General features: G+C 46.5%; 4 protein-coding genes and 2 non-coding genes across 14 annotated transcripts in view; all 6 read right to left on the bottom strand.

Moving 5' to 3' along the window:
- Nucleotides 1-8,433, bottom strand: part of DYM (dymeclin) — a 209,227-nt gene extending 200,794 nt beyond the window's left edge. For 8 of the 9 annotated variants that reach the window (XM_038125822.1, XM_038125824.1, XM_038125827.1 and 5 more), the window contains exon 1: nucleotides 8,289-8,433. The gene's annotated coding sequence lies outside the window, so the exon portion shown is untranslated. Of the gene's footprint in view, nucleotides 1-1,582; nucleotides 1,645-8,288 lie in introns of all 9 variants that reach the window. The other variant, XM_038125823.1, reaches the window with a different exon arrangement.
- Nucleotides 8,434-13,512: 5,079 nt separating this feature from the next.
- Nucleotides 13,513-16,900, bottom strand: CZH18orf32 (chromosome Z C18orf32 homolog). Its single transcript, XM_038125111.1, has 3 exons — nucleotides 16,856-16,900; nucleotides 15,001-15,237; nucleotides 13,513-14,327 (listed from the first exon to the last, which is right to left on the bottom strand). Exons 2-3 carry the CDS (start codon nucleotides 15,226-15,228, stop codon nucleotides 14,253-14,255), a joined length of 303 nt encoding a protein of 100 aa, XP_037981039.1. The 5' UTR covers nucleotides 15,229-15,237; nucleotides 16,856-16,900; the 3' UTR covers nucleotides 13,513-14,252.
- LOC119695514 (translation initiation factor IF-2-like) lies at nucleotides 16,852-17,660 on the bottom strand. Its single transcript, XM_038124187.1, has 2 exons — nucleotides 17,036-17,660; nucleotides 16,852-16,923 (listed from the first exon to the last, which is right to left on the bottom strand). The coding sequence occupies exons 1-2, from the start codon at nucleotides 17,600-17,602 to the stop codon at nucleotides 16,852-16,854; spliced, it is 639 nt and encodes a 212-aa protein (XP_037980115.1). The 5' UTR covers nucleotides 17,603-17,660.
- A 145-nt stretch (nucleotides 17,661-17,805) lies between these two features.
- On the bottom strand, nucleotides 17,806-22,955 carry RPL17 (ribosomal protein L17). The gene is made up of 7 exons (XM_038125110.1): nucleotides 22,900-22,955; nucleotides 22,505-22,557; nucleotides 22,370-22,410; nucleotides 21,053-21,187; nucleotides 20,006-20,104; nucleotides 18,363-18,554; nucleotides 17,806-17,901 (listed from the first exon to the last, which is right to left on the bottom strand). The coding sequence occupies exons 2-7, from the start codon at nucleotides 22,542-22,544 to the stop codon at nucleotides 17,854-17,856; spliced, it is 555 nt and encodes a 184-aa protein (XP_037981038.1). The 5' UTR covers nucleotides 22,545-22,557; nucleotides 22,900-22,955; the 3' UTR covers nucleotides 17,806-17,853.
- Nucleotides 18,226-18,298, bottom strand: LOC119696220. Its single transcript, XR_005255544.1, has one exon. It is a non-coding gene; the product is annotated as a small nucleolar RNA SNORD58 (small nucleolar RNA).
- Nucleotides 22,635-22,703, bottom strand: LOC119696224. Its single transcript, XR_005255548.1, has one exon. It is a non-coding gene; the product is annotated as a small nucleolar RNA SNORD58 (small nucleolar RNA).
- Nucleotides 22,956-23,393: the final 438 nt, after the last annotated feature.

Raw genomic sequence — 23,393 nt, 5'->3', positions numbered from 1 at the left:
AATATCCTACAGGAAAAATGTCTAAAAATAATTTAAAATAGGAAAAAAATCAATATTTAATTTCCAGGCATTTTAACACAATAACAGATTAACCCCAATGCTTTAACTTAGCTGATTACATGCTAGCCATGATCTCAAACACATTTCCAATTCAGCTGCTACTAAATAATATTAAATTAAATGACAGTCAAATATTTCTTTTAGAAACAGCTGCCTTTAGCTGAAAAGATCACTCAAATAAAACATGTAACTACTTAAATGTCCACACTACTTTTGATTAAGAGGCACTGCCTCTGTGCCTGCACACTGGTTAAGACAGTAGAGGTTCAAGTTATTGGATAATATAAAAGGTTCATCAGTACTTGGAACAGATTTACAACAGCATGCTTTAAGCAGTACTTAAAACATTTATTTATTTATCCACGATTTTTCCTTCAATTTCATAACAATTTCATAACATTTCCTTCCATTTAATAACAGCCCCCACTGCATAGAAAGGCTGCTCCAGGGGACCCCAAAGAAACCGCGAAAAACAAGGTTAAACAGCTTCTGCTCCCTCACACGCTGAAGTGGGACAGCCCCAACAAACACCAAACCACAGGAAATTCACTCCAGGAAAGTCAGTCCTCACTCTAGCAGTAAATTACCAATGAAATCTGATTTCCTTTTCCTTCAAATACACTGAATTAATAAATGCACGGTTCATTACAATAAGATTTTACAAAAAGCCAACTTACTATCTGCCACCCCACCCTCCCCCACCTCCAAACAAAAAAAAAAAAACCAGACACAAGTTATTAACAACTCATTTAGTTTAACTCGTATTATTACACCCCAAAGAATCACAGCCTGGTCTGCAAGTGTCATTCTCTATTAAATCCAGTATCTGTTTAGCCCCAGAACTTGGCTCCGAAATGCAGCAGTGGAGGCTTTAGAGCAACACAAGGGAGGTTGCTTTGCACATCAGGACTCATTCCAATCTCAAATTGCTAGGGGTAGGTATAAATCCCAAGTTTACTGTTTCTTCTAAAAGATTTTAGTATTAATTATTAACAAGGCTTACAAAAATATGATTTTTCATCTGAAAGAAAGTTAAAAGCAATTCAGCAATACATAGATAGCATGTATGAGCTCCAAAGTATAACTCAAGGTACAGATGTGCACTGTCAAACTTGGGAAAAAATTTGTCATCCTCTATATATGTTCCATTTAAACAAGCTTAGATAAGTAATTAGAGTTCCTTTGAGGATTATATCTCCTACTGGCCTTACAACTTAATTGCTAATGCTGGAATTTTATCTGCCCAGTACAGCCAGCTGCCGCCTTCCAAAACTACACTTGCCATGATCATCTGGCTTAGTCTGCAGACATCTTGAATAATACAGATTACATATAGCTGTGGGATTTTTTTTAAATTACTGCTTCAAAGTGCAAGAATTTGAGATGGTCAGGCACACGATTTTACAATGTCATCTGATATCTGGTCACTAGATCAAGTCCTTAACACAATTACATGAAAATACTGAAAACATCTTAAAACCTCACAAAAATTAAATTTGTACACATACAGGACTCTGGTTACCTTTATAGTTTGCAGCTGTATGGACACTGTTTCCTTTCCAAGCAAAGGAGCCACCACAATCACTGTAAAGATGAGAACATGAGATCTAATGCTGCTCATTCAGTATTACCAAAGCACTGCACTGAGGTGTTTGGCTGATTTCTGTTTGTATCCAAGAACTGCAGGTTTCAGACCATCTTTCACCCATGAGACATTGAAGCATCCCACAAAATCCTAAGACAAATCTTGCCACAGAGGTATGAGACTACTGCAATATATTTACACATAATTCTCCATACAACAGAAAACACAGAAGTCAGATTAACAGTATGCTTTGCTCAGCTCCAATATTTGAATTTTACTGTCCACATAATACATTTGAATTCTGACTACTCACTCATATTACAGTAATATTTCATAGATTCATAGAATGGTTTGTTTTGGAAGGGACCTTTAAAGGCCATCCCATTCCACCCCCTCCATGGGCAGGGACACCTTCCACTATCCCAGGATGCTCCAAGCATCATCCAGCCTGGCCTGGAACACTTCCACAGATGGGGCAGCCTCAATTTCTCTGAGCAACTTTGCAGCTTTCCAGACACATTAAGTGTTTATTACCTGCACTGCTTGGGGAACTGTTCTGGGGAAGTTTTGGTGCTGTTAAAAATACTGAACAAATCCCCCAAGAAATGAGAGTCTGTCCTTCTACAAAGAAAAAAAAGCAGTTATGCAAATACTTCATTCATGCTAGGAGATCACTCACTAATTTTCATACAAAGAGGTCCAAAACGAAGAATTTTGGTTTTACCAATTAAATTGGTAAGATTTTGCTAAGCAAAACTAATGATGCAGAAATACCTAGCAATAACAATTCATGCCAGTAAAAGAGATCTTCAGGAAAAAAAATCTTTACAATCCTCAGACTTTAGGAATTCTTGACATTTTAGATCAGAAAAGAGCATTGAAATAGTCTTTGTTTTTAAAGCATGTTAATGAGACAGAATCTTCCAGCTATAACTTAATGCTTAGCAATCTTCAAACAGTATCAAACCACTATTAAAAATTCACCTCTGATACACCAATTAGCCACAACCAAGCAGCCTGGGAGATTTCAGAATGGAATAAACACATCCTTCAAGACCAATTAGAAAAGCTTCCTACTGTTTTTAATTTAATGAGTTACACAGGAAAGACTGTTTCTGCTTACTTTACACTGATTTGTAATTTTCCTCCCCTTTTCTACTGCCTTTTTGGCAAGCACTCCTTTCACTCCTTTCTTCAGTTCCCTTTACCCACCTCTTTTACTTTTGCATGCTGAAACTGTTCAGATACATACCAAATCCCTCCCCCCCCCCAGGAAAAAACCCACCAAAACCACAAAAACCACAGTTTTATGAGAAGTAGCAGACAGGCAAGCTGCTTTTGCAACAAACACAAAATTAGTGCTCCTCTAGAGAACCCGGTTGACCATGACAGGGTCTATCTTTGTAGCCTGGGGACCAATACCATTTCTCATAGCTCTTTAAATAACCCTTTGTTTCTCCTCTACCCATTATTTTCCAGACACTGCCAAGTTTGATGGCTACTGTCAGGGATCATGATACAACCTGTAACCTATCTTTGCAGTAGCCCAGCACACTAACTATTCACCAGGTACCAAAATGTCTTCCTGTAGAGCTCAGCACATCAGGACAGAAGCACTTTTGGATGGCAGTAAGAAATGCAACGGAATTATGAAGTGGTCCCCACAATGCCTAAAAACAAGAACAGTACAAAAAAACCCCCAAAATATCTTAAGGTCTTCAGGCAGCTCTCAACATAAATTATTTGACTTGCTCACTGTTGACTGAGCTGGATGAACAAACACAGCATCTTTTCCAGCTCTCCTGCTCTGTTCTAGTGCCTTCCCCTTCCACAGTAAGGACCTGAGTCGAGCAGCAGTGCAGCGACATCAGAATGGTCCTTCAGGGTTCCACTGAAGCCTGAAGAGTCTTGCACGTAGCAGAACTGATCAATCTCAACAGATTTACTGCAGGCAAGGAAGGCCCCTCACAGGGAAGGCGAGCAGCTGAAAAAACGAGTGACGATGCTGTGTTTTCTGCTCCAGTTCCTCTTCCACAACATTTTCGTGGGAGTCAGCCATCAAGAAAAGCCTAATTCTGAAGAGCACAATCTGCTTCCTTCATGTCCCACCTACGGTACAGTTGTTCTGCTCACAACTGAAGAAGGGATTTTTCAAAACCTTCACGGTAAGGCAGAGTATTTCAAGCAGAAGAATTCCGATGTGAGTGAGCCCGGATGTTGTGGTGCTTCCCCAAACTGCTCAACAAGGGATGCTATTGTCTTTGACAGCTCACCCTACACAGTTTGTCACATTTTAATAAAGTGTTCTGAAAGGAGATGACAGAAAAATGAAAACCTAAATTCTATAAATGAGACTGAGATGTACTGATCATGTTTCTCAGTTTCTGCCATCTCAGAAAACTAACACATTTTCATACACTCTATAATCTCTAACCTCCAGGTTGTTGGTGATCCACTCTGCTAATTTCTGATCACCAAATGTAATGATTTTGTTAAGCAGATGCCCATTTACTAATCTCAAACTTACTTCAAGTGAACTACTAGTCACCTTTACAGGTTGCCTTCAAAGCCACGTCCTGAACTGGAACTACTGACTCACAGGAGGACAAAAACAAGGACAACCTTGCTCAAGTTGCTTTTCTCTACAGTTACAAGAGATCAAAAATAATTTACACAAAAACGTCCCTCCAACTTTTGACCTCACAAGAGAAACCTCTGATACAGAGTGCTCTAAAAAATATTAAAAAGTTACATGATAGCCTCGAACACCAATAAGCAAATACAGGCTTGTGGCAAACTAGACCCCAAAATTATCATATTTCCACCTGACATGTATTGGCCTTTCTATTAGCACATACCAATTAGTGACACAGCTAATTTAAATGAAGCTTTTTGTCCTCTGTTCCCTCAGTCACCATGCTCTGGCAGGGCAGGGCAGCAGGTACTTGTCAAACCCCTCGAGGAAGCTTTTGCTGAATCCTGCACGTGAAATGTCTTTCTGTTAAGTTCAGAGAGCTCCTGTTTAAGTTTTACAGGTAAATAAGCATTTAGAGCATTTAAGGACTTCTCTGTCCAATTTACAAAAAAAGCAATTTATGCAACAAAACATATCTAGTCCATTAATACAAAATCCCACAAGATCAATTATGGAGTCCTCAATTTTGTTCATTTTTAGTGCAGGCAATTACACACCCATACTAAAACATGATACTTGTGGCCAAATCTCTCTGAAGGTGCAAAAGCCTCTCTACATATAAAATTTATCAAGACCTAACAAAACTGAAAGCTACAAAAACTATAAAGACCACTTTTCTGTTGAAATTCCTATGTAACAAGTTATGAAATAAATTCTGCACCAAGCCTACCTATCTGAGAGCAGAATGACAGCATCAGTTTTACAAGGACATCCTGTCACAGAGGGGAGGAGAGGTGGTGTGCAGGCAACTATGAAAAAAATTAATTATGAAGAAAGGTACCTCTATCCTTACTCTCACAATCCAACATCCCAAGAAAAGGTCAGCACTCAAATACAGCTAGTGTTTTTCTGAGTACATGCAGAAATAAATTCTTTAATCCAATCAGTAAACACTGTCAGAAGGAAAGAAGGCTGGGTCAAGCACACCTTGTAATTTCTGTGTAAAACACCTGTTACAAAACTATTACAGGTAAGTAACACCTTCTTCTAAAGTTTCAAGAAGCGAAAATTCAAACACTATCTCCACTCTCTGCGGTGGGCAGGTATTTCTGTAAAGGTTTTGTTTGTTCTCACCGGTGAGATTCCTGCTGCCAGCCAGGACAGGTGTGCTGGAACTATAAAATGAGAACAACAAACCAAACTTTAAACAAGAATATCAAAGGGATATGGGGCTTAAAAATAAAGACAAATCAAGAAAGAGCACAGCCCATACTGAGACCTCTCTTCACAGATTAGGAACAGACAGCACATCAGAACCAACACTGCTGGTTTGACATTATCTTCTTCCAGTGGCCAAAAAGAGACTTTTATTAGCACAAATACAGCAATGGTTTTCAAAAACACTTTTACACCAACTCCCTGATAATCTATGATGGATTGTAGTGTTGGAAGTTTTGTTCAATATGAGAATGCTTTAATGGCTTTGTCCCTTTTCTCTATGTATTAAAAAAAACCCTCAGTATACCTACCTAAAAAATCAATTTATAGTAAGTCATTGGTTCCACCATAATTGAAACGGACAGCTGGGTTGGATAAGACACAAGTCACACCAAATGTAGCCTGATTTAATAAATCAAGTAGCTTCAATATGGAAGGGATGCTAAGATTACTGTTACACACAAGTATTTCCTCCCTATTTCACTATCAGACCTAAGTAACTCCTGCCTAAAGGCCAAAGCAATGTTTCAAAAAGGTAATTCAAACACCATTTAAGCTTCAAAGAGATGCTCAGATGTTCATTAAAAGGCCTGCATTTGTTTCAATATTGGTATAGTTTTCTCTGTGTAAAATTATATTTTTATACAATTTATATATACAAATAGACATACAAAATTATACATATTATATATATATTATACAAAATCATATATATTATACAACTCTCTTGGTATCTGTGCTCTTCCACAGTTTAGGCATTAACCCTATTTTTGCAACAGGATTATTTGTCTCTCCTTTTGAAGTTTCTCACAGCTGAAGACCTAAACACAGCATAAAAAAGCATGTTATGCAGAAAGACAAACCTGCTCTGTATGTGTAATAACTTTACACTATATTGCACATCATGATTTATATCACCTATCTTCAGGATCTACTGCAAATTAAGCTATCCTTGCCAGGGTGTGGGATTACTTCAAGGTGCAACAGACTTTCCACTCTAGAAAAATACTGTTAAAATCATTAATCATCGACTGTGGCATCAGTTCAGCAGCCACCAAACAGGATTTCTTGCTTTTAGTGACTTCTGTCAGTCATCAGCACGTTAAAAACATCTCAAGGTCTTAAAAACACAGCATGTCAGAAAATGCCAGAGGGCAGGCCCAGATGGGATATTGGGCAGGAATTGCTGGCTGGGAGGGTGGGCAGGCCCTGGCCCAGGGTGCCCAGAGCAGCTGTGGCTGCCCCTGCATCCCTGGCAGTGTCCCAGGCCAGGCTGGACAGGGCTTGGAGCAGCCTGGGACAGTGGGACGTGTCCCTGGCCCTGGCAGGGGGTGGAACATGATGATCCTTAATGTCCCTTCCCACCCAAACCAGTCTGGAATTCTATGATGTCCAAATCTTCCTCTTAATCTGATAAAATCACTGGAAGGCAGCCCCGATCCATCTGAGTTCAGCAGTAATTTGCTACAAGTACATTTTTTTACAGATTTAGCAGGAAACCCTGCGAGTAAAACATCAACATGGGACTGTAAGAGGAGGAGCTGAGGGATGCTCCAGCCAGGCGACTGTACTGAGCTGGGTCCATCACTCCCCGGGCTGTCCAGAGGCTTCTGCTGATGCAGCAGCAGGGGAAAGAGCAAACAGCCCATGGAAATGGCAGCAGGAGGCCCTCCCCAGCTCCTGGCAACCCAAGGAGAAATGGCAACTTTCTAGTCGACCCAGCCGGAGCACCTCGAACGTTTTTCAGTTGGGAATTGACACAATGTGGGATTACACAACCCTGCGTTGGGACACCGGACCCAACCACCCGGGAGCCTCCTTCCACTCCCCTGCACTCCAAAAGTGATCCGTGATGGAAATACCAGCAGCTTCCTTACTTCTGCAAATACCTACAGTGATTAGAACTGCAGCCCACCACGTTATCCCTCAGCACAGGAGAGGGAAAAAATTAGATTACAGCCTCCTGAACTCCCTACGCCCTGGACAGATTAAAAATAGTAAATAAATAAACAAACAGTGCTTGGCATGAAGTTATGTGAGGTAATGCAAAGCCCGGCAACTAAGGTGAGATACCAATTGAATTTTAAACTGAAATATGCCTCACTTTTGATAAATATTATCATTCATAAGTATAAAAACAGTGTGGTAGGAATGAGGAGGCAGAGTGAGCCCCAGGAGATCTGAGATGCTACAGAGGAATAGAAATGCCTCCGTCAAGAACAGGACGGAAAATAAATCAATTTATCATCTAGCCATGAACAATAAATATCATTAAGAGCACATAAGAAAAAAACGGGATATAAAGCTCTGGCTTTCCAGTCCTGGGCGCATTTAAAGGGACACAGGGACATCCCAGGAACCCTGAGGGATCACAGGATCTCTGTAAGGTAGCACTCAAGGTCTGGGTAAAGGGACACAGGCACATTCTGGGAATCCTGGCAGGGATCCCTGGATCCCTAAGGGACACAAGGACATCCAGGGGACCCAGCGCGAAATCGATTCCCGGATCCCGACGGGACACAGGTACAACCCGGGACCGCTGTGAGGGATCCCGGGAGATGCCCCAGCCCGGGCGGGGACACGGCGGGTGCCGGTGCCCCGGCAACTCTCCGCAGCGCCGGTGTCGAATTACGCAAGGCATCCCTCCATCTATCGCGACACAGGCCCGCGCCACGAGGGGACGGTGACGTGGGGGCAACCGGGGGATCTCGGGGGCCCTTTCGGAGCCGGCAGCCGCCGGGTCCACCCGTCGCCCGTGCCACTCGAAGGCACCGCCGAGGCCGCGCTTACCGTCCGTGCCCTGGGCCCGAGGTCGGTGGCGGGGTCGGTGGCGGGGCGCCTCGGCCCGCTCTGCTCCCGGGTCCCCTCACGGCCCCTCACGGTCCCCGCCCGCCTCCACGTCGCCGGCGCGGCCCCGCTGCGCGTGCGCGAGGCCCGCGCGGGGCGGCGCGCGGGGCACCACGGGAGTTGTAGTTCTTGACGGTCGGGGCGGCCATGACACCTCCCGTGCCCTGGGCTGAGCCCCCAGCGTGGGCAGCAGGGCAGGGGGGATTGTGCCCCTCTGGCCCTGGGCTCGGGTGAGAGCCCACCTGCAGAGCTGCCCCAGCCCTGCTCCAACAGCACAAGGACGTGGAGCTGCTGGAGCCAGCCCAGAGGAGGCCACGGAGATGCTGCCAGGGCTGAGCCCCTCTGCTCTGCAGCCAGCCTGGCACAGCTGGGGCTGTTCAGCTGCACCAGAGAAGGCTCCAGGGACACCTGCGAGCCCCTGCCAGGGCCTGCAGGGGCTCCAGGAGAGCTGCCCAGGCACTGGGGACAAGGCCTGCAGGGCCAGCAGCCAGGCAATGGCTTCCCAGGGCCAGAGGGCAGGCCCAGATGGGATATTGGGCAGGAATTGCTGGCTGGGAGGGTGGGCAGGCCCTGGCCCAGGGTGCCCAGAGCAGCTGGGGCTGTCCCTGCATCCCTGGCAGTGTCCCAGGCCAGGCTGGACAGGGCTTGGAGCAGCCTGGGACAGTGGAAGGTGTTCCTGCCCATGGCAGGGGGTGGGACTGGATGAGCTTTAAGCTCCCTTCCAGCCCAAACCATTCTGTGATTCACTCTGATTCTCTACTCTGCATCCCACATTTTCAGTGGGACATGAGGTCAGCCCAGCAAATGGGACCCACAGTGGATGTCTGAGGGTGGGAGGATTTACCAGGCCCCATCCTGCCCTCGTGCTGCTTTAAATCATTGTTTCTCCAAGGGTAACTTCCCAAGTGGGGTTTGTGCCATCAGCAGCAGGTTCCAAGGTACCCGTTGGCTCATTTAAAAGGGAAGCTCTTCCCAGTGTAGTCCTGAGTTTATCCTCATGTTCCACTTGGTGCATGACAGCCGGGCTCTTCCCCATCCCTGTCCCTGGGCTGTGCGTGCCAGCGGCAGGTCTGCCAACAGCACCCGTGGGGTGTAACCCTGAGCAAACACTGCCACGTCTCAGCTGCAGCCCTGCTCTGAGGCTCGGCCCCGGCTCACACGGCGCTCGGTGGGAATGGCTGCGCCCACAGAGCTGCTGCCTGGTCAACAGCACGGCTCTGACACGCTGTGTGCCAAAATGGAAAGGTTTTGTAGAGCGATCCCCGTGCCAGAAACAAGCATTGCTATGCCTGTGAGTTATAAACGCGTCTTGGAAAAATGCGTATTTCACTATTGGCTTTTTGCAAATATCAGGATGAATATTATATGTGTCATGTTAGAAAGTTATGCTGTATTAATTGTTTCAAATATAGTTTTAGGTTACATCATAATGTTAAAATAAAAACTGTGTATGTGGGATATATTTTAAAAGAAAGGAAGGAATGAGGTACTTGCCCCAGATAGCAGCCGCAGGACACCTAAATCTTTCAAAGAGGATTTATTGCTCCATTATCACAAGAAATAAACTTCTTCCCATCTCAGTTCAGTCTTAAAGACACAGTTAGGATTCAGAGGAAGAAGTTGATGCTGCCCAGACAGAATCTTTTGTTGGAATGGAATTTATGGATCATGTATGAGGTGTATGAATACGCAACAGGCTATTGTTTTTAAGGGTTAATCCTCTGTTAACCTGTGTCCTTTTTTGGGCTTATTTTGCCCAGAAAAGGTACCCAGACCCATCCGCAATTCTTTGTTCTTATTGTGTCGTATCATCCTAATCTCAATTATTCAATTTTTAATTATTTTAATAATACTGCTATTTTTATAACCATTTTATTATTATTAAACTTTTAAAATTTTAAAAACAAGTGATTGGCGTTTTTCACGCATCTATTCACAGCATGTCAATTTATGTTTCACTGTCATCCCAAGGACGGGCTCGGCAGGCCTTGGAGCAGCCAGGGATAGTGGAAAGCTGTCCCTGCCCACGGCAGAGGGTGTGACAGGATGAGGTTTAAGGCCCCATCCAACCCAAACCATTCAGTGATTCTGAAACACCAGTGAAATAAAGATACAGCACTATAATCCCAATGCATTTCTAATGCAAAATAATCATGGCAAACATGGCCTTCTAGAGCTTTTCAATTAAATTACTGCAGCCAGGTTCACTGAAAACAGGGATAATGGCAGTCTGCTACAGCCAAAATATGATTTGGTTCAGCAAGCATTGGTCTAACAATCAGAAAACTGCACAAAGAAGATAACGCCTTTTTTCATGTCTTAGGCAGCTTAATGAAACAGTTATTTCTCACTGAAGGAGAATTTAGTTAACCTAAGTGTAAATTAAATTTCATTTCCTTCACCTGCAGCCTCTGAAGCCACTGTTCTCTCGGCAATAATGTTCTCCACTGTACAGAAATCATGAAGGAATGACCCCGAGGACTGAACCTCAGCAGCATGTCCAACAGCTCCCAGAATTCAGCTGGGACACGATTGCTCCATCTGGGCAACTGTCTTTAGATCAGAATTTAACTTTATTTTCAGTTCAGACATTCTTAGCAGCTGACCAAGTGCAGTCTAACACACCAGAATTTCCTTTCCATTCAGGATCAGGCCATCAAAATAATCAGCAACATAAAATTAATTCATTTTATTTAAGAATTTTTGGCATATAAAATGCATATATTTGCATTTTTTAAAATGTGGCATCCAGTAATTTGTGCAAACCAACAGACAGAAGGTACCACATCCCATTAAGACCTTCCCATTAGGAAAAAATACTTGAAATGAGTTGATTGGAATGATTTTTTTTCAAATATTGATTTATTGGTCTTTCCTCAGTAGTATTAAAATAAAGCCAGACAGGTTTAATGCTGAAGAACTTAGGACTAGATTGGCAGTACTTTGGTCCCCTAAAGATGCCAACTCCGAAATTCTCTAAGTCTTCAGCGTAAATGAAGCTGCTACTTGGTCTAGGAAATTCTGCTAGATGTCTACGTGCCACCATCAGGTGCCAAAACCCTTTGTAAATCTTGTTTTTAGAGAGTAACAAGCACGTGGGAATTTTCTCAGGTAAATTCAACTCACTTGATGAACATTATTCCGTCACATGAGGATTTCCTTAATTTCTGCCTGCTCGTTTTCCTTAAAGAAGGCTTTGTGCACTCCTTTGCGTCCCAGCAGATGGTCTCATGCACTCCAGCCCAGACTTGGGCCTTTGCTTTCACTCGATTTTTATTTAACTATTCACAACACAGCAGGATTATTGACCTATTCTTCGAAAAGAATAGGGGCAGAAGAGTTACAACACAAATCTCCTGACAGGACTTCCAGCTAAGTGCCTCATACAGAAAGTTTTGTGATGTAGATTGCTCCCTTTAGGGTTTAACTGCAGCTAATAAAAGCAGCGGAACACCATTCCAGAGACCATAAATGTGTAATCTTACTTGCATTATCTGCCTGTTTTTGTTTTTGCAGCTTTTTTCAGAAGGCCTGGTGTTTAAATATGGTGCTGGCACACAGCTGGAAGCCTGGCGCAGCCTGCAGTCTAATTTACTACACACTTTATTTTCTGTGTTATTGTTCAATGCATTTTCTTCTGTAATAATATCCTAAATAACTAAAAAAAAATAATATTATGCAGACTTCATAAATTGACTGAATACATTTACAAAGTAAAGGAGCCCCAGTAAAGCTCTTGCTCTACTTTTTGTTGTGCTCCCAGCTGTTGAGAGGTGGATATACTCTAAAACTATGGCCTGTTTATGGGATGCCCAGCATATTAAAAGAACATGGAAGGGACAATCTCTTCAGCAGTGCTCAGGATGTCAGAACACATATTCTTGTTTAGCTGAAGAGCTGCAGATTGGACTGGGCATGACTGAGGCACCTCCAGTGCTGGGGACAGTTCTGGGCCCTCAGGACAAGAGAGGGGCTGGAGCATGTCCAGGGCAGGGAACGGAGCTGGGAAGGGGCTGGAGCCCCAGGAGAGGCTGAGGGAGCTGGGAAGGGGCTCAGCCTGGAGCAAAGGAGGCTCAGGGGGGACCTTGTGGCTCTGCACAGCTCCTGACAGGAGGGGACAGCCGGGGGGGTCGGGCTCTGCTTCCAGGGAACAGGGACAGGAGGAGAGGGAACGGCCTCAGGCTGGGCCAGGGGAGGCTCAGGTTGGACATCAGGAGGAATTTCCCAATGGACAGGGTGGTCAGGAATTAGAAGGGGCTGCCCAGAGAGGTGCCCGAATTCCCATCACTGGAGGTGTCCATGGAATGACTGGATGTGCCACTCAGTGCTCTGGGCTGGTGACAAGGCAGGGATTGGTCACAGGTTGGACTCGGTGGTATTTTCCAGCCTAAATGATCCTGGGATTCACTGATCTAGGAGGAAGCTGTGATACACCAATCCCAATGGGGGGTTATGTTCCAAAGATGAGGTAAGGGTTGATTAAACGCAATTCCAAACTCGGGTTAAGTTGGAGCAAAGAGCATTAATCAAGGGCACGGAGGTGTCAGTGCCCGAGCCCATTGCAAGGTCGTGGCTGTGGCTGCAGGGGCACATCTGTGAACGCTGCAGATTGATTCACACCAGGTCTGACCAAAGCAGGCACTGGCAGGAAACGAGGCACCTCACCAAGGGCACCAGGCAAAATTAGATACCAGAGTAATTAACTAACTGCCGAGAGAAATCACAGTTGCAAGAGTAACGCTGGACCACAGTGACAGTTCAGGGACTGCCCGTAGAAAAAGGTGCACTTCTAGGCCTGCCTGAGGGAGGATTTTAGGGAAATTAAATCATCAAGAACAATCCAAAACTGCTGGAATGGTTTTGTTTTGAATATTTTTAAGAGGTCTCTCGTTTGGCAGAGAGGGAAAAGCAGGAATTACCACTTTTATTCCTTACCAAGCACAGGGACACAAACCCCTTCACAGCTGGGATGCAAGCCAGCAGCAGAATCCATCTTCTCAAGAAGAGGCAAAGTTTGCCCAGTTCCCTTCACCATGAACTCAGTTATTTTAGGACCTCCTTCTGCCTGGGGCCTGGTTTTCAAAGATTTTGTCACCACTTGAAGTGTTTATAGCTCTGAACACTAAGAATTCTGTGATTCTGTGCAATAATTGCATGAAGTGACTTATTTTTAAGTAAAATCCCGGTTTATTATAATGAAAATTCCACAAGCATGATAAAGAGGTTTTAGTAGGAGGTTGTTTTTTTTTTTTTTTTTAAAGCCAGAACTGCACCATTATAAATCACTACAACAGAACATAAATCAACATTCTCTTGCATCATGCCTCAGGAAAAAAAAAAAAAGGCATAATATTTCGAGGAAAATAATTAAGGGAAGTATCACATCAAGACTTTCTGCTTTTAGTAAGCTAAGTAAATTTTGTATGTAGCATAATTCTTCTAGCTCATCCATAGATTTGACATGAAAAATCTACATTCTTCATAGATAAATTATGAGCTTTTGTTGTCACAATGCAGTCCACACTTCTTCACCAGGAACAGATAAAGCCTTTGAGGTGAAAGCCTCAAGTACTGCACTAGCACTTAGTGACATCAAGATGCTAAGATACATTTACCTTCCACAGACAGATTTATTCTTACGTTATTTAACCTAAACTCTAATCACACCAAACAGATGGCAGATGAGAAGTAGTTCCAGCAATAAAAATACGAGAACATCAGCTTTCAAATATTTTAAATAAACAAATGCACCAGCTGCCATTTTAGTGGCCAAAGGTAATCTCTCCTGCAAGCAATTAAGTTTTTTATTCGGCTAAAATGTGCAAAGAAAAATAAGTCTCAAATTGAGAGGAATATCAGCAGTTCATACTGGACATGAGGGAATAAAATCCTTAGGAATTAACTCCTTTAAGCCGTTTTCTTGTCATATACTACACTGGATCTCTTTGCAGCACTTCCATTTGCAATGCCATTGCTTTCCAACTGCAAATAAAAAACAGTGCCATTAGTGAGATGTCAAATCAGAACTTCACATCTAAAGCAGGAACAGCTGGTGACGAAAATGGCTTTTAGAAGCAAGGTCAGCAAAGATCTGTGGAGAAATATGGAGCAAGAACCAAAAGTGGTGGTCTCTGCGTAGATTTACAAATAATTATTGTTTCAGGGGGAAGGGAGGAATGAGAGCAGAGACAACATTTACAAGTCTTTGCATTGTGACAGAAGATAAATAATAAAAGCATAATAAAAGCATAAATAATAAAAGCATAATTTATATGCACTAAGCATCCTCCCCCATTACAAGTGGCAGAGCTGGCTGAAGAGAGGGGCTGTTTTTAATTTCTGCTTCGTACATCTGTTGTGATTTGCCAAATATTTGACTTTTTTCTTCTCTGAAAAAAACCAGCCAGTTGTTAAAAAAAAATAATTAATTAAGCTGTTTCAGGATATGAGTACAATTCCTCTTCCTCCAAGACCAGAATCAGCAACTATTGTACTAACCATGTCTTGAAGCACCAATTCCTAGCTGGCACAGTAGTGGCAATTGCTATTCCCAAGAAAGCAGCCACCAAAACATCTGTAAACACGCCCAGCTGTTCACCCTCCTGAGCCACCACTGGGTGGCTCATCCCTGCTGAGCTGTGTGAATTAATCTTACTTTATGGCTTCCAGATCCATCCTCCTGGTCTCCTTTGGCAGCTGCAGGTCCCCGAGGGTCCCCAGTGCTGCCTCCTGGCCCCTGCTTGGTGTCTGGTGGCTCCTGCACAGCCTTCTTGGGCCAGACACGCTTGATGAAGGGGGCGATCATGGGGTAGACGTAGGGCTCCACAAACTTCTTGTAGACCCAGAGCAGAACAGGGATGACGATGCAGGGAATGCACACCATGGCTCCCTCCTGTGCTGGGACAGAGAAAACAGCTCAGGGGTGGCAGCGTTTGTATGCCACAACCTGAGAAAACAGTGTTTGCAAAGCAAATAAAATCCGTATTTCATATTCAAATGGAGATTACTCCGTAATTATCAAGCAGCTGCTAAAGCTACAGAAATGTTGTGTGTTCCAGTGTTATAAAGCCTCCAACAAAGGGAACATTCTTGCCATTTTAACAAAAAAACAAAAAAAAACCCCAAAAAAAAAAAAAAAAAAAAAAAAAAAGTTTGCTATTAATTCATCAGTCCTACGGATGCAACTAAGGAAAACAAATTCAGGAAATTGGAGTTTTTGCTTAAGCCACACAAAAACAGTTCAAGCAGCAAGCTGCCAGTGCCAGTTCCCGCTATACTATGAGTCCAAAGGGTTGGTTTTGCTCAATCCATTTTTATTTAAGGAGAAACTAAACAGCAGAAAGCCAGTCTATCCAATGGGCTGCTACCACTGAAGGGCAGGATAATGGGAAAAGGGAAAAAAAATTCCGATCAGGATTTGAGAGAATTAGCATACGGGTTACTTTCTTCCTGCTGCCCTCGCCTGATCCCACACGAACCCCATACAATTAACTGTTAGAAAATGAACCATGTCCTCTCTCTGAAACCCCACAAGTCCTCAAGATTCCCACCTTGGGGTCTATGCTAAAAAAAAAAACAAAACCAAAACAAAACAAACCAAAACAAAAAAACAAACAAACAAAAAAAAAAAAGGCAGAAAAGCAAAGCAAGGAGGCAGAGAGGTCCAGCTGGGAGAGGAAGCAGTTAATTAGGGCTGGACCTGTCCCTGCCAGTGCTGACAAGCAATATATTAGACACACTCTGCTGCCACACAACTTTGCCCTTCACAGTCCCCCTCTCTAGGCTGCTGACATCTCAATTCTCACACCAAGAAGCAAAACAAAAGCTTTCCAAGATGGAGAATGAAGAGACAGATGTCCGCACCTCACTAGGGACCAGTTTTGCTTTTTATTTTGTTTTCATGAAGATTTTTAGCCCTGTGGAAAAACAGAGTATCAATTTCCAGTTGACTGCTTCCAGGTTCTGCTCTGGCTGCTTCAAATACAGTCTAAATCTACTCCCTGAAGTCTGAGAGGAATCTTGCATTGACACAACACAAATGAGGTAACCCTATAAACTCATTTAAAAAATACATTTCAGATACTGTCTGCACCAGAACTTCCTAAATATTAAATTTCCAGCAAATTGTGGATTCATCCAGCAGCTGAAGAACGTGGCTGGAGGGAGCACCTCAGGCTGTAGAATCGTTACAGAATTATCTGGGTCACAAGAGAGCTTAAAAATCATTTCCTTCTATTCCCTGCCATGGGCAGGGACACCTTCCACTATCCCAGGCTGCTCCAAGCCCTGTCCAGCCTGGCCTGGGACACTGCCAGGGATGCAGGGGCAGCCACAGCTGCTCTCGGCACCCTGGGCCAGGGCCTGCCCACCCTCCCAGCCAGCAATTCCTGCCCAAAATCTGCCTTTCCCTGTGTCCTGTCCCTCCATGCTCCCTCCCAGGGAAACAGCGCGTGCTGTGCTGCCTCTGCAGCCGCTTCGTGTCAAGATTCCTGCCCAAAACCCATCCCTACCTCCGCCCGATGCACCAGCGATCCCTGGGATCAGCGTCCTGAGGAATTCCTCCGCCGGCTCGGTCCAGCTGCTTAGCAAAGAAAATAAACAGAACAGGAGAAAAGAGGCGTGAGGAGGCGGCGGGGCCGGTGATTTCCTGGTGAGCCCCCGGCCCGGAACGCGCTCACCGGCGGGCAAACCTCGGCACGGCACGGCACGGCTTCGTTCCCAGCGCCCGCAAAACGCCCCAGGGGCAAACGCGCCGGGTTTTCCCCGTTTTCCATAAAGGACGAGCGAGCCCAGCAGGCTGCCGGCTGGCCGGCGCTGCCGTTCTGCTCGCCGGGGGCGGTTGCGGCCGGTGCGGCCCGTGAGGCCCCGGCTAGCGGCGCGACCAGGGCCGTGCGGAGCGGGGCGGGGGGCAGGGCGAGGCGGGATGTGGGGAAGGGATCATTCCCTGCTCCCGGTGTTCCCGGTGTTCCCGGCGCTCCGCACCCACCTGCGCCCGCACCGGAACGGCCTCGCGCTTCCGGGGCGGCGCTTCCGGCCAATGGCCGGCGGCAGCGCGCGTCACGTGACGCGCCAGGCCCCGCCCCGCCCGCGCGGACAGCGACGCGGAGCGGATTCCCGATGATCCCGGATTTGGGATGGGGAACTGTGGCACGGCACGGCAGCCGGCGGGAAGACCGGTATTGGGCAGGAATTGCTGGCTGGGAGGGTGGGCAGGCCCTGGCCCAGGGTGCCCAGAGCAGCTGGGGCTGTCCCTGCATCCCTGGCAGTGTCCCAGGCCAGGCTGGATGGGGCTTGGAGCAACATGGGAGGGTGGAAGATGTCCCTGCCCGTGGCAGGAGATGGGGCTGGATGAGCTTTAAGATCCCTTCCCACCCAAAACACTCCACGATTCTGTGATCTTCACTGCCCCCCTCCCACAGCAACGCCCAGCCAGGTCAGAACTCGTAGCAGAGCAACACAATCAATCCGAACTTTAAAATTTTATTTATATACATCTGCCCGTGCAGATTTATTCCCGAGCCATCAGCTTTTGCTTCTTCAGCTTCTTCTGGGAGATCTGGGAAGCAAACACACAAAAAGAAAACGGTGAAATGAGACTTCCTGAAACATCCCTAAGTTGTATTTCAGAAGTGCTGCGAACTGTTAGGAATTGTTTATTAGGAACTAACAGTTAATTAGGAATTCCCTCACACCTGCATGTGCACAGGAATCCCTACAAGCACCACACGGCTTGCAGGCTCTAAATTGAACTTGGTTTACTGTACACACCCAGGATTCAAGCACACAATGCTGTAAGCTGCTTTGAGGGAGGAAAGAACCTCTGTGCAATTAAAAAAATGCTTCTCAGGGCTTTAAAGTGCTTGGAATATTAAAAAGTGGGGTTGCTCAGAAAGAACTGTTGGTTTTTTTTTCACGGGCATTCCAAAGGTGTCCTAAGATAGTCATCACAGCAACCCCGCCAGAGCCTCGGCTGTCCCGACAGCTTTACAGGAACAGAGCACACGAAACACCGGGTACCTTTTTCTTCTGGGCAACTTCCTCCTCTGGCTTGGGCACGATCTGCTCCTTCTCCGTGAGGATCATCTCGATGTGGCACGGGGAGCTCATGTAGGGGTTGATCCTGCCGTGGGCCCGGTACGTGCGCCGGCGCATCTTGGGAGCCTTGTTCACCTGGATGTGCTCGATCACCAGGGAGTCCACATCGAGACCCTGGCAGGAAGGAAACCCGTGAGCCACTTCCATCTCTAAAGAATTCATTCCTGCAGCAAGGACGCGAGGAATCGCCCCAGACACTGCTGCTGCTGCATCAAACTGCACGGCCTGGGAGTGCCACAGAGCTCAGGGTTTTCCAAGGATTCAACACTGACACAGCCAGGCTTGGTGGTGCCACAGAGCTCAGGGTTTTCCAAGGATTCAACACTGACACAGCCAGGCCTGGTGGTGCCACAGAGCTCAGGGTTTTCTAAGGATTCATCACTGACACAGCCAGGCCTGGTGGTGCCACAGAGCTCAGGGTTTTCCAAGGATTTATCACTGACACAGCCAGGCCTGGTGGTGCCACAGGGCTCAGGGTTTTCCAAGGATTCATCACTGACACAGCCAGGCCTGGGAGTGCCACAGAGCTCAGGGTTTTCCAAGGATTCAACACTGACACAGCCAGGCCTGGGAGTGCCACAGAGCTCAGGGTTTTCCAAGGATTTATCACTGACACAGCCAGGCTTGGTGGTGCCACAGAGCTCAGGGTTTTCCAAGGATTCAACACTGACACAGCCAGGCCTGGTGGTGCCACAGAGCTCAGGGTTTTCTAAGGATTCATCACTGACACAGCCAGGCCTGGTGGTGCCACAGAGCTCAGGGTTTTCCAAGGATTTATCACTGACACAGCCAGGCCTGGTGGTGCCACAGAGCTCAGGGTTTTCCAAGGATTTATCACTGACACAGCCAGGCCTGGTGGTGCCACAGAGCTCAGGGTTTTCCAAGGATTTATCACTGACACAGCCAGGCTTGGTGGTGCCACAGAGCTCAGGGTTTTCCAAGGATTCAACACTGACACAGCCAGGCCTGGGAGTGCCACAGAGCTCAGGGTTTTCCAAGGATTTCTCACTGACACAGCCAGGCTTGGTGGTGCCACAGAGCTCAGGGTTTTCCAAGGATCTGCCAATGGAACTGCTGAGCTTGGCAGTGTCATGGAGATGAGGACTTAGCAAACAAGCACCATTTAAAATGGTGAAGAGCAGCCTTCCCATATCACAAATAATTTAAAATTGTGCTGATGGCTCATTGTCTGTGGTTATTTCGTGGTTACTCAAAGGTGTAACCTGTTACTCCAACACTGCCAACAAAGCTACCAAATTAAGCACAGGAACAAAGACACCAACTGACCAAGTCAGCAGATTTCAATTTCACAGATTTTGAGACATCTGAAGAGCTCTTTTGTGTGAAATTTTTTAAATTTAGTTTTTCCCTGTGAAAACCTGCTGCTGCCATTTAACTCGAGGAACACACAGAGCCTGTTTTAAATGGGGAGCCACACCAAACGCTCCCCACAATTCAGTATTGTGGATGAAGCAGGTGGCAAGTGGCTCTCCAGGTCACTGACACCCAGGCCAGGGGTGCTGACAGAGAGCCTAACACCACTGCTTTGTGCTCAGAACACCCACCTTGAGCTCAGCATTGCTCTCTGCATTCTTCAGCATGTGCAGCAAGAACTCTGCGCTCTTCTTGGGCCAGCGTCCCTGTGTCCAGCCCCACTGCTTGGCCTGGAATGAGAGGACAACAGTGGGAATCCTGCTTTTGGCCTGCTCCATTCCAGTTACCTTCTACACACCTTTAGCTTGCCATTATCACAGAATGGTTTGGGCTGGAGGACACCCTGAAGTACATCCAGAGCCACCCCTTGCCATGGGCAGGGACACCTGGCACTGTCCCAGGCTGCTCCAAGCCCTGTCCAGCCTGGCCTGGGACACTGCCAGGGATGCAGGGACAGCCACAGCTGCTCTGGGCACCCTGGGCCAGGGCCTGCCCACCCTCCCAGCCAGCAATTCCTGCCCAATATCCCATCTGGGCCTGCCCTCTGGCCCTGGGAAGCCATTGCCTGGCTGCTGGCCCTGCATGCCTTGTCCCCAGTGCCTGGGCAGCTCTCCTGGAGCCCCTCAGGCCCTGGCAGGGGCTCGCAGGTGTCCCTGGAGCCTTCTCTGGTGCAGCTGAACAGCCCCAGCTGTGCCAGGCTGGCTGCAGAGCAGAGGAGCTCAGCCCTGGCAGCATCTCCGTGGCCTCCTCTGCGCTGGCTCCAACAGGATGATTTCCTTCCTGTGCTAAGGGCCCCGTATCTTATGGATTGGAATGGATTATAATCTTCTCTATTTTGCTGTACACCAAACCCCACAAAATTCAAACCCCTGACTTGATGCTGCCAACTAGATGCAGACACTCCACGTAGAAGCATCTCCTGGAATTAACAGCCCCTCCTTCCTCCCTCCTGAGCAACCTGCTCTGGTGGAAGATGTCCCTGCCCATGGCAGGGGACTGGAGTGAGATGAGCTCTGGGGTCCCTTCCAAGCCAAAACTTCCAACTCTTCCAACCCTGTGGTTCTGTGTTTCAATGCAAGTTCACCACCAGCAGACCAGACCCACACCATCTCTAGATCACCTTTTTGGTGTCAGGCACCCAGAGCCAAAGGCCCCTCGCTGGGTTTCCCGGGGCTCACCTGGGCGCACCTCCCGACGCCGCCGTTGTAGCGCCGGAAGGGGACACACTGCTTCTTCAGGGTGACATCCTTCAGGTACTTGGTGGCCTTGCGGATGTGCATGCCCTTGATGGCCTGCGCCGTCTCTCGGGTGTTCTGCCAACACAGGGCACACAAAAGATCCCCTGAACAAATCCTTCCAACACACAGCACAAGCTCAACCCCTCCTCTGTCCTCCCTGGATGCAATTCTGCCCACTGCAAAGGAAGCACTTACTAAACAATACCCGAGTTTGAATGAAAGATAATTAACACTTTTTTTTTATTTGTTATCACTTTTGAGTCTCCAGCACACACTCTTTTTATTTTTTAACCCAGTGGCTAAATCCAACAAGGAAATTCGTAACTCTTAATAAAAGTATCATTTAAGTCCTTATACTTTTCACAGCTCCTCTTTGGCCACCAATCTTAAAAGGCAAGATCCAGATGGACAAATTCTTCCTAAAATGTCCAACACCTCACAGGAACTGATGAAGGAACACGGGGACATTTGTTAACAATGCTGTTTTCTCTACAAGAATTGTAAGAGAAGAAAAGGCTCAGAAATAAAAATTTGAGGATAAAAGATCAGTCTTTTTTGCTGATTGTGTAAGCCAGCTCTATTATCCTACCACTTCATAATCAAAAAAAAGAAAACCAAAGTGAAAACTGTATTACACTAAGCAGAAGATGATTTGCTAAGTTCTGGTGGTTTCATGATTAATTAACACTTCTGAATTGTTCTCTGCACATAAGCCTTTTCCAGAGGAACTGATGCCCTTGTGCCAAACACCACACAACCAGATAGAGTAGGAGAAATGAGACAAATTTCACACCAAACACTAGCCCAGTGTCTGATGAATTTACTCCAACTGTTTTGCTGCGATATTTCGTTATCTGAATTAGACAAGGACAATTTTAGGATTCAGACTCTTAATTTTTTTGCGGATGGAGACCATTACAAGCAGCTAACAGCAATTCTTTAGTGATTAAAGAGTAAAAGACCTTTTCTTAAAAAGAGGGATATTGGGAAGAAATTCCAGGCTATGAGGGCGAGGAGGCCCTAGCACAGGGTGCCCAGAGAAGCTGTGGCTGTCCCTGGATCCCTGGAAGTTTCCAGGGCCACGCTGGACCGGAGCTTACTCCCTAACCAAGGCAGAGGGTGGAAAGAGATTATCCCTACAATCCATTTCAATCCAAGCCAGTCTGGGCTTTTTTAAACAAATAACAAGAAAAACTAGCAAAAAACACATGAAACAGAAAATGAATTTGGAATTCCTGCTAATCACCCACTCCTTACCTTGAAATGCACACGCAGGTTAGATCCCCGTGACTTGCATGCTGAAAAAGAGAAAAAAAGACCACGTTTTAGAATCAAAACCTCACTGGCTTCCGGGAAATCCCACACGAACTCTCCCAAAACAGCGAAACTCACATTTCGTGGGGTTCTCCGGATCCAGGGAGTAGCGCACCATCTTGAGAGCTCAGCTGAAAAACACCAATTAAAACATATTAAACTTCTAACACCGGCACGCAGGACCTGGACTACTCCCCTCACCGCCGCAGCTGCTCAGGAATCACGCGTTCTTTTCACAGTTACATCCAAAGGTGTCCTAAGAAAGTCATCATCGCAGCCATGGATTTTCTCAGGCCTGCCCCCCTTCATCGCATCCGCGCCCGCCCTCCCGCGCGCCATCCCGGGGAATACCGCGGGCGCGGGGCATGTCGTGGCGATCCCGGTGCCCGGGACGCCGGTGGCGGCGGGGATGGGGCGGGATAGGGGCGGATGGCGGCGGATGGCGCGGGAGCGGCCCGGCCATGGCTCCTCACCTCGGGGCGGCGGCCGCAGAGGAAGAGGAAGGGGCGGGGCGCGCCGCCAGCGCGCGCGCGTCTCGCGAGATCTCGGGACGGGACGGGGCCGCTCCGCCCCCAAGATGGCGGCGGGGCTCGCTGTGAGGGCGGTGCGGGAAGGGGGCGGCTCCCTCGCTGAGCCTTTGGATAAAAACTGCCGTGGGGAAAGTTATTCACGCTGCCGTGGGGAAACACACCGCGGCGTTGAGCCTGAGCTCGTGGTGCGGGTGCTTTTAGTGAGGAAATCAGCATCTGGCACAGCATCACTGATTTATTAAAATATGGATATTGATCTAATAGCGATATCCAGCTGTTACGGACAAAAAACTCTCTAACAGTTTAAAGTTAGAAAGTGTATGTTTATTACGTCGCCGGGCAGCGTGCGGGATAACTCCCAAATACACACCGCAATTTACAGGTGATTACAGAGTTCTTTTATCTATGCAAGTATTGAATACCTAAAATATAAATAC

The sequence above is a fragment of the Motacilla alba genome, chromosome Z (assembly GCF_015832195.1).
Source record: "Motacilla alba alba isolate MOTALB_02 chromosome Z, Motacilla_alba_V1.0_pri, whole genome shotgun sequence".
Lineage (NCBI taxonomy): Eukaryota > Metazoa > Chordata > Aves > Passeriformes > Motacillidae > Motacilla > Motacilla alba.
This window is presented reverse-complemented; position numbering and strand designations above follow the sequence as displayed.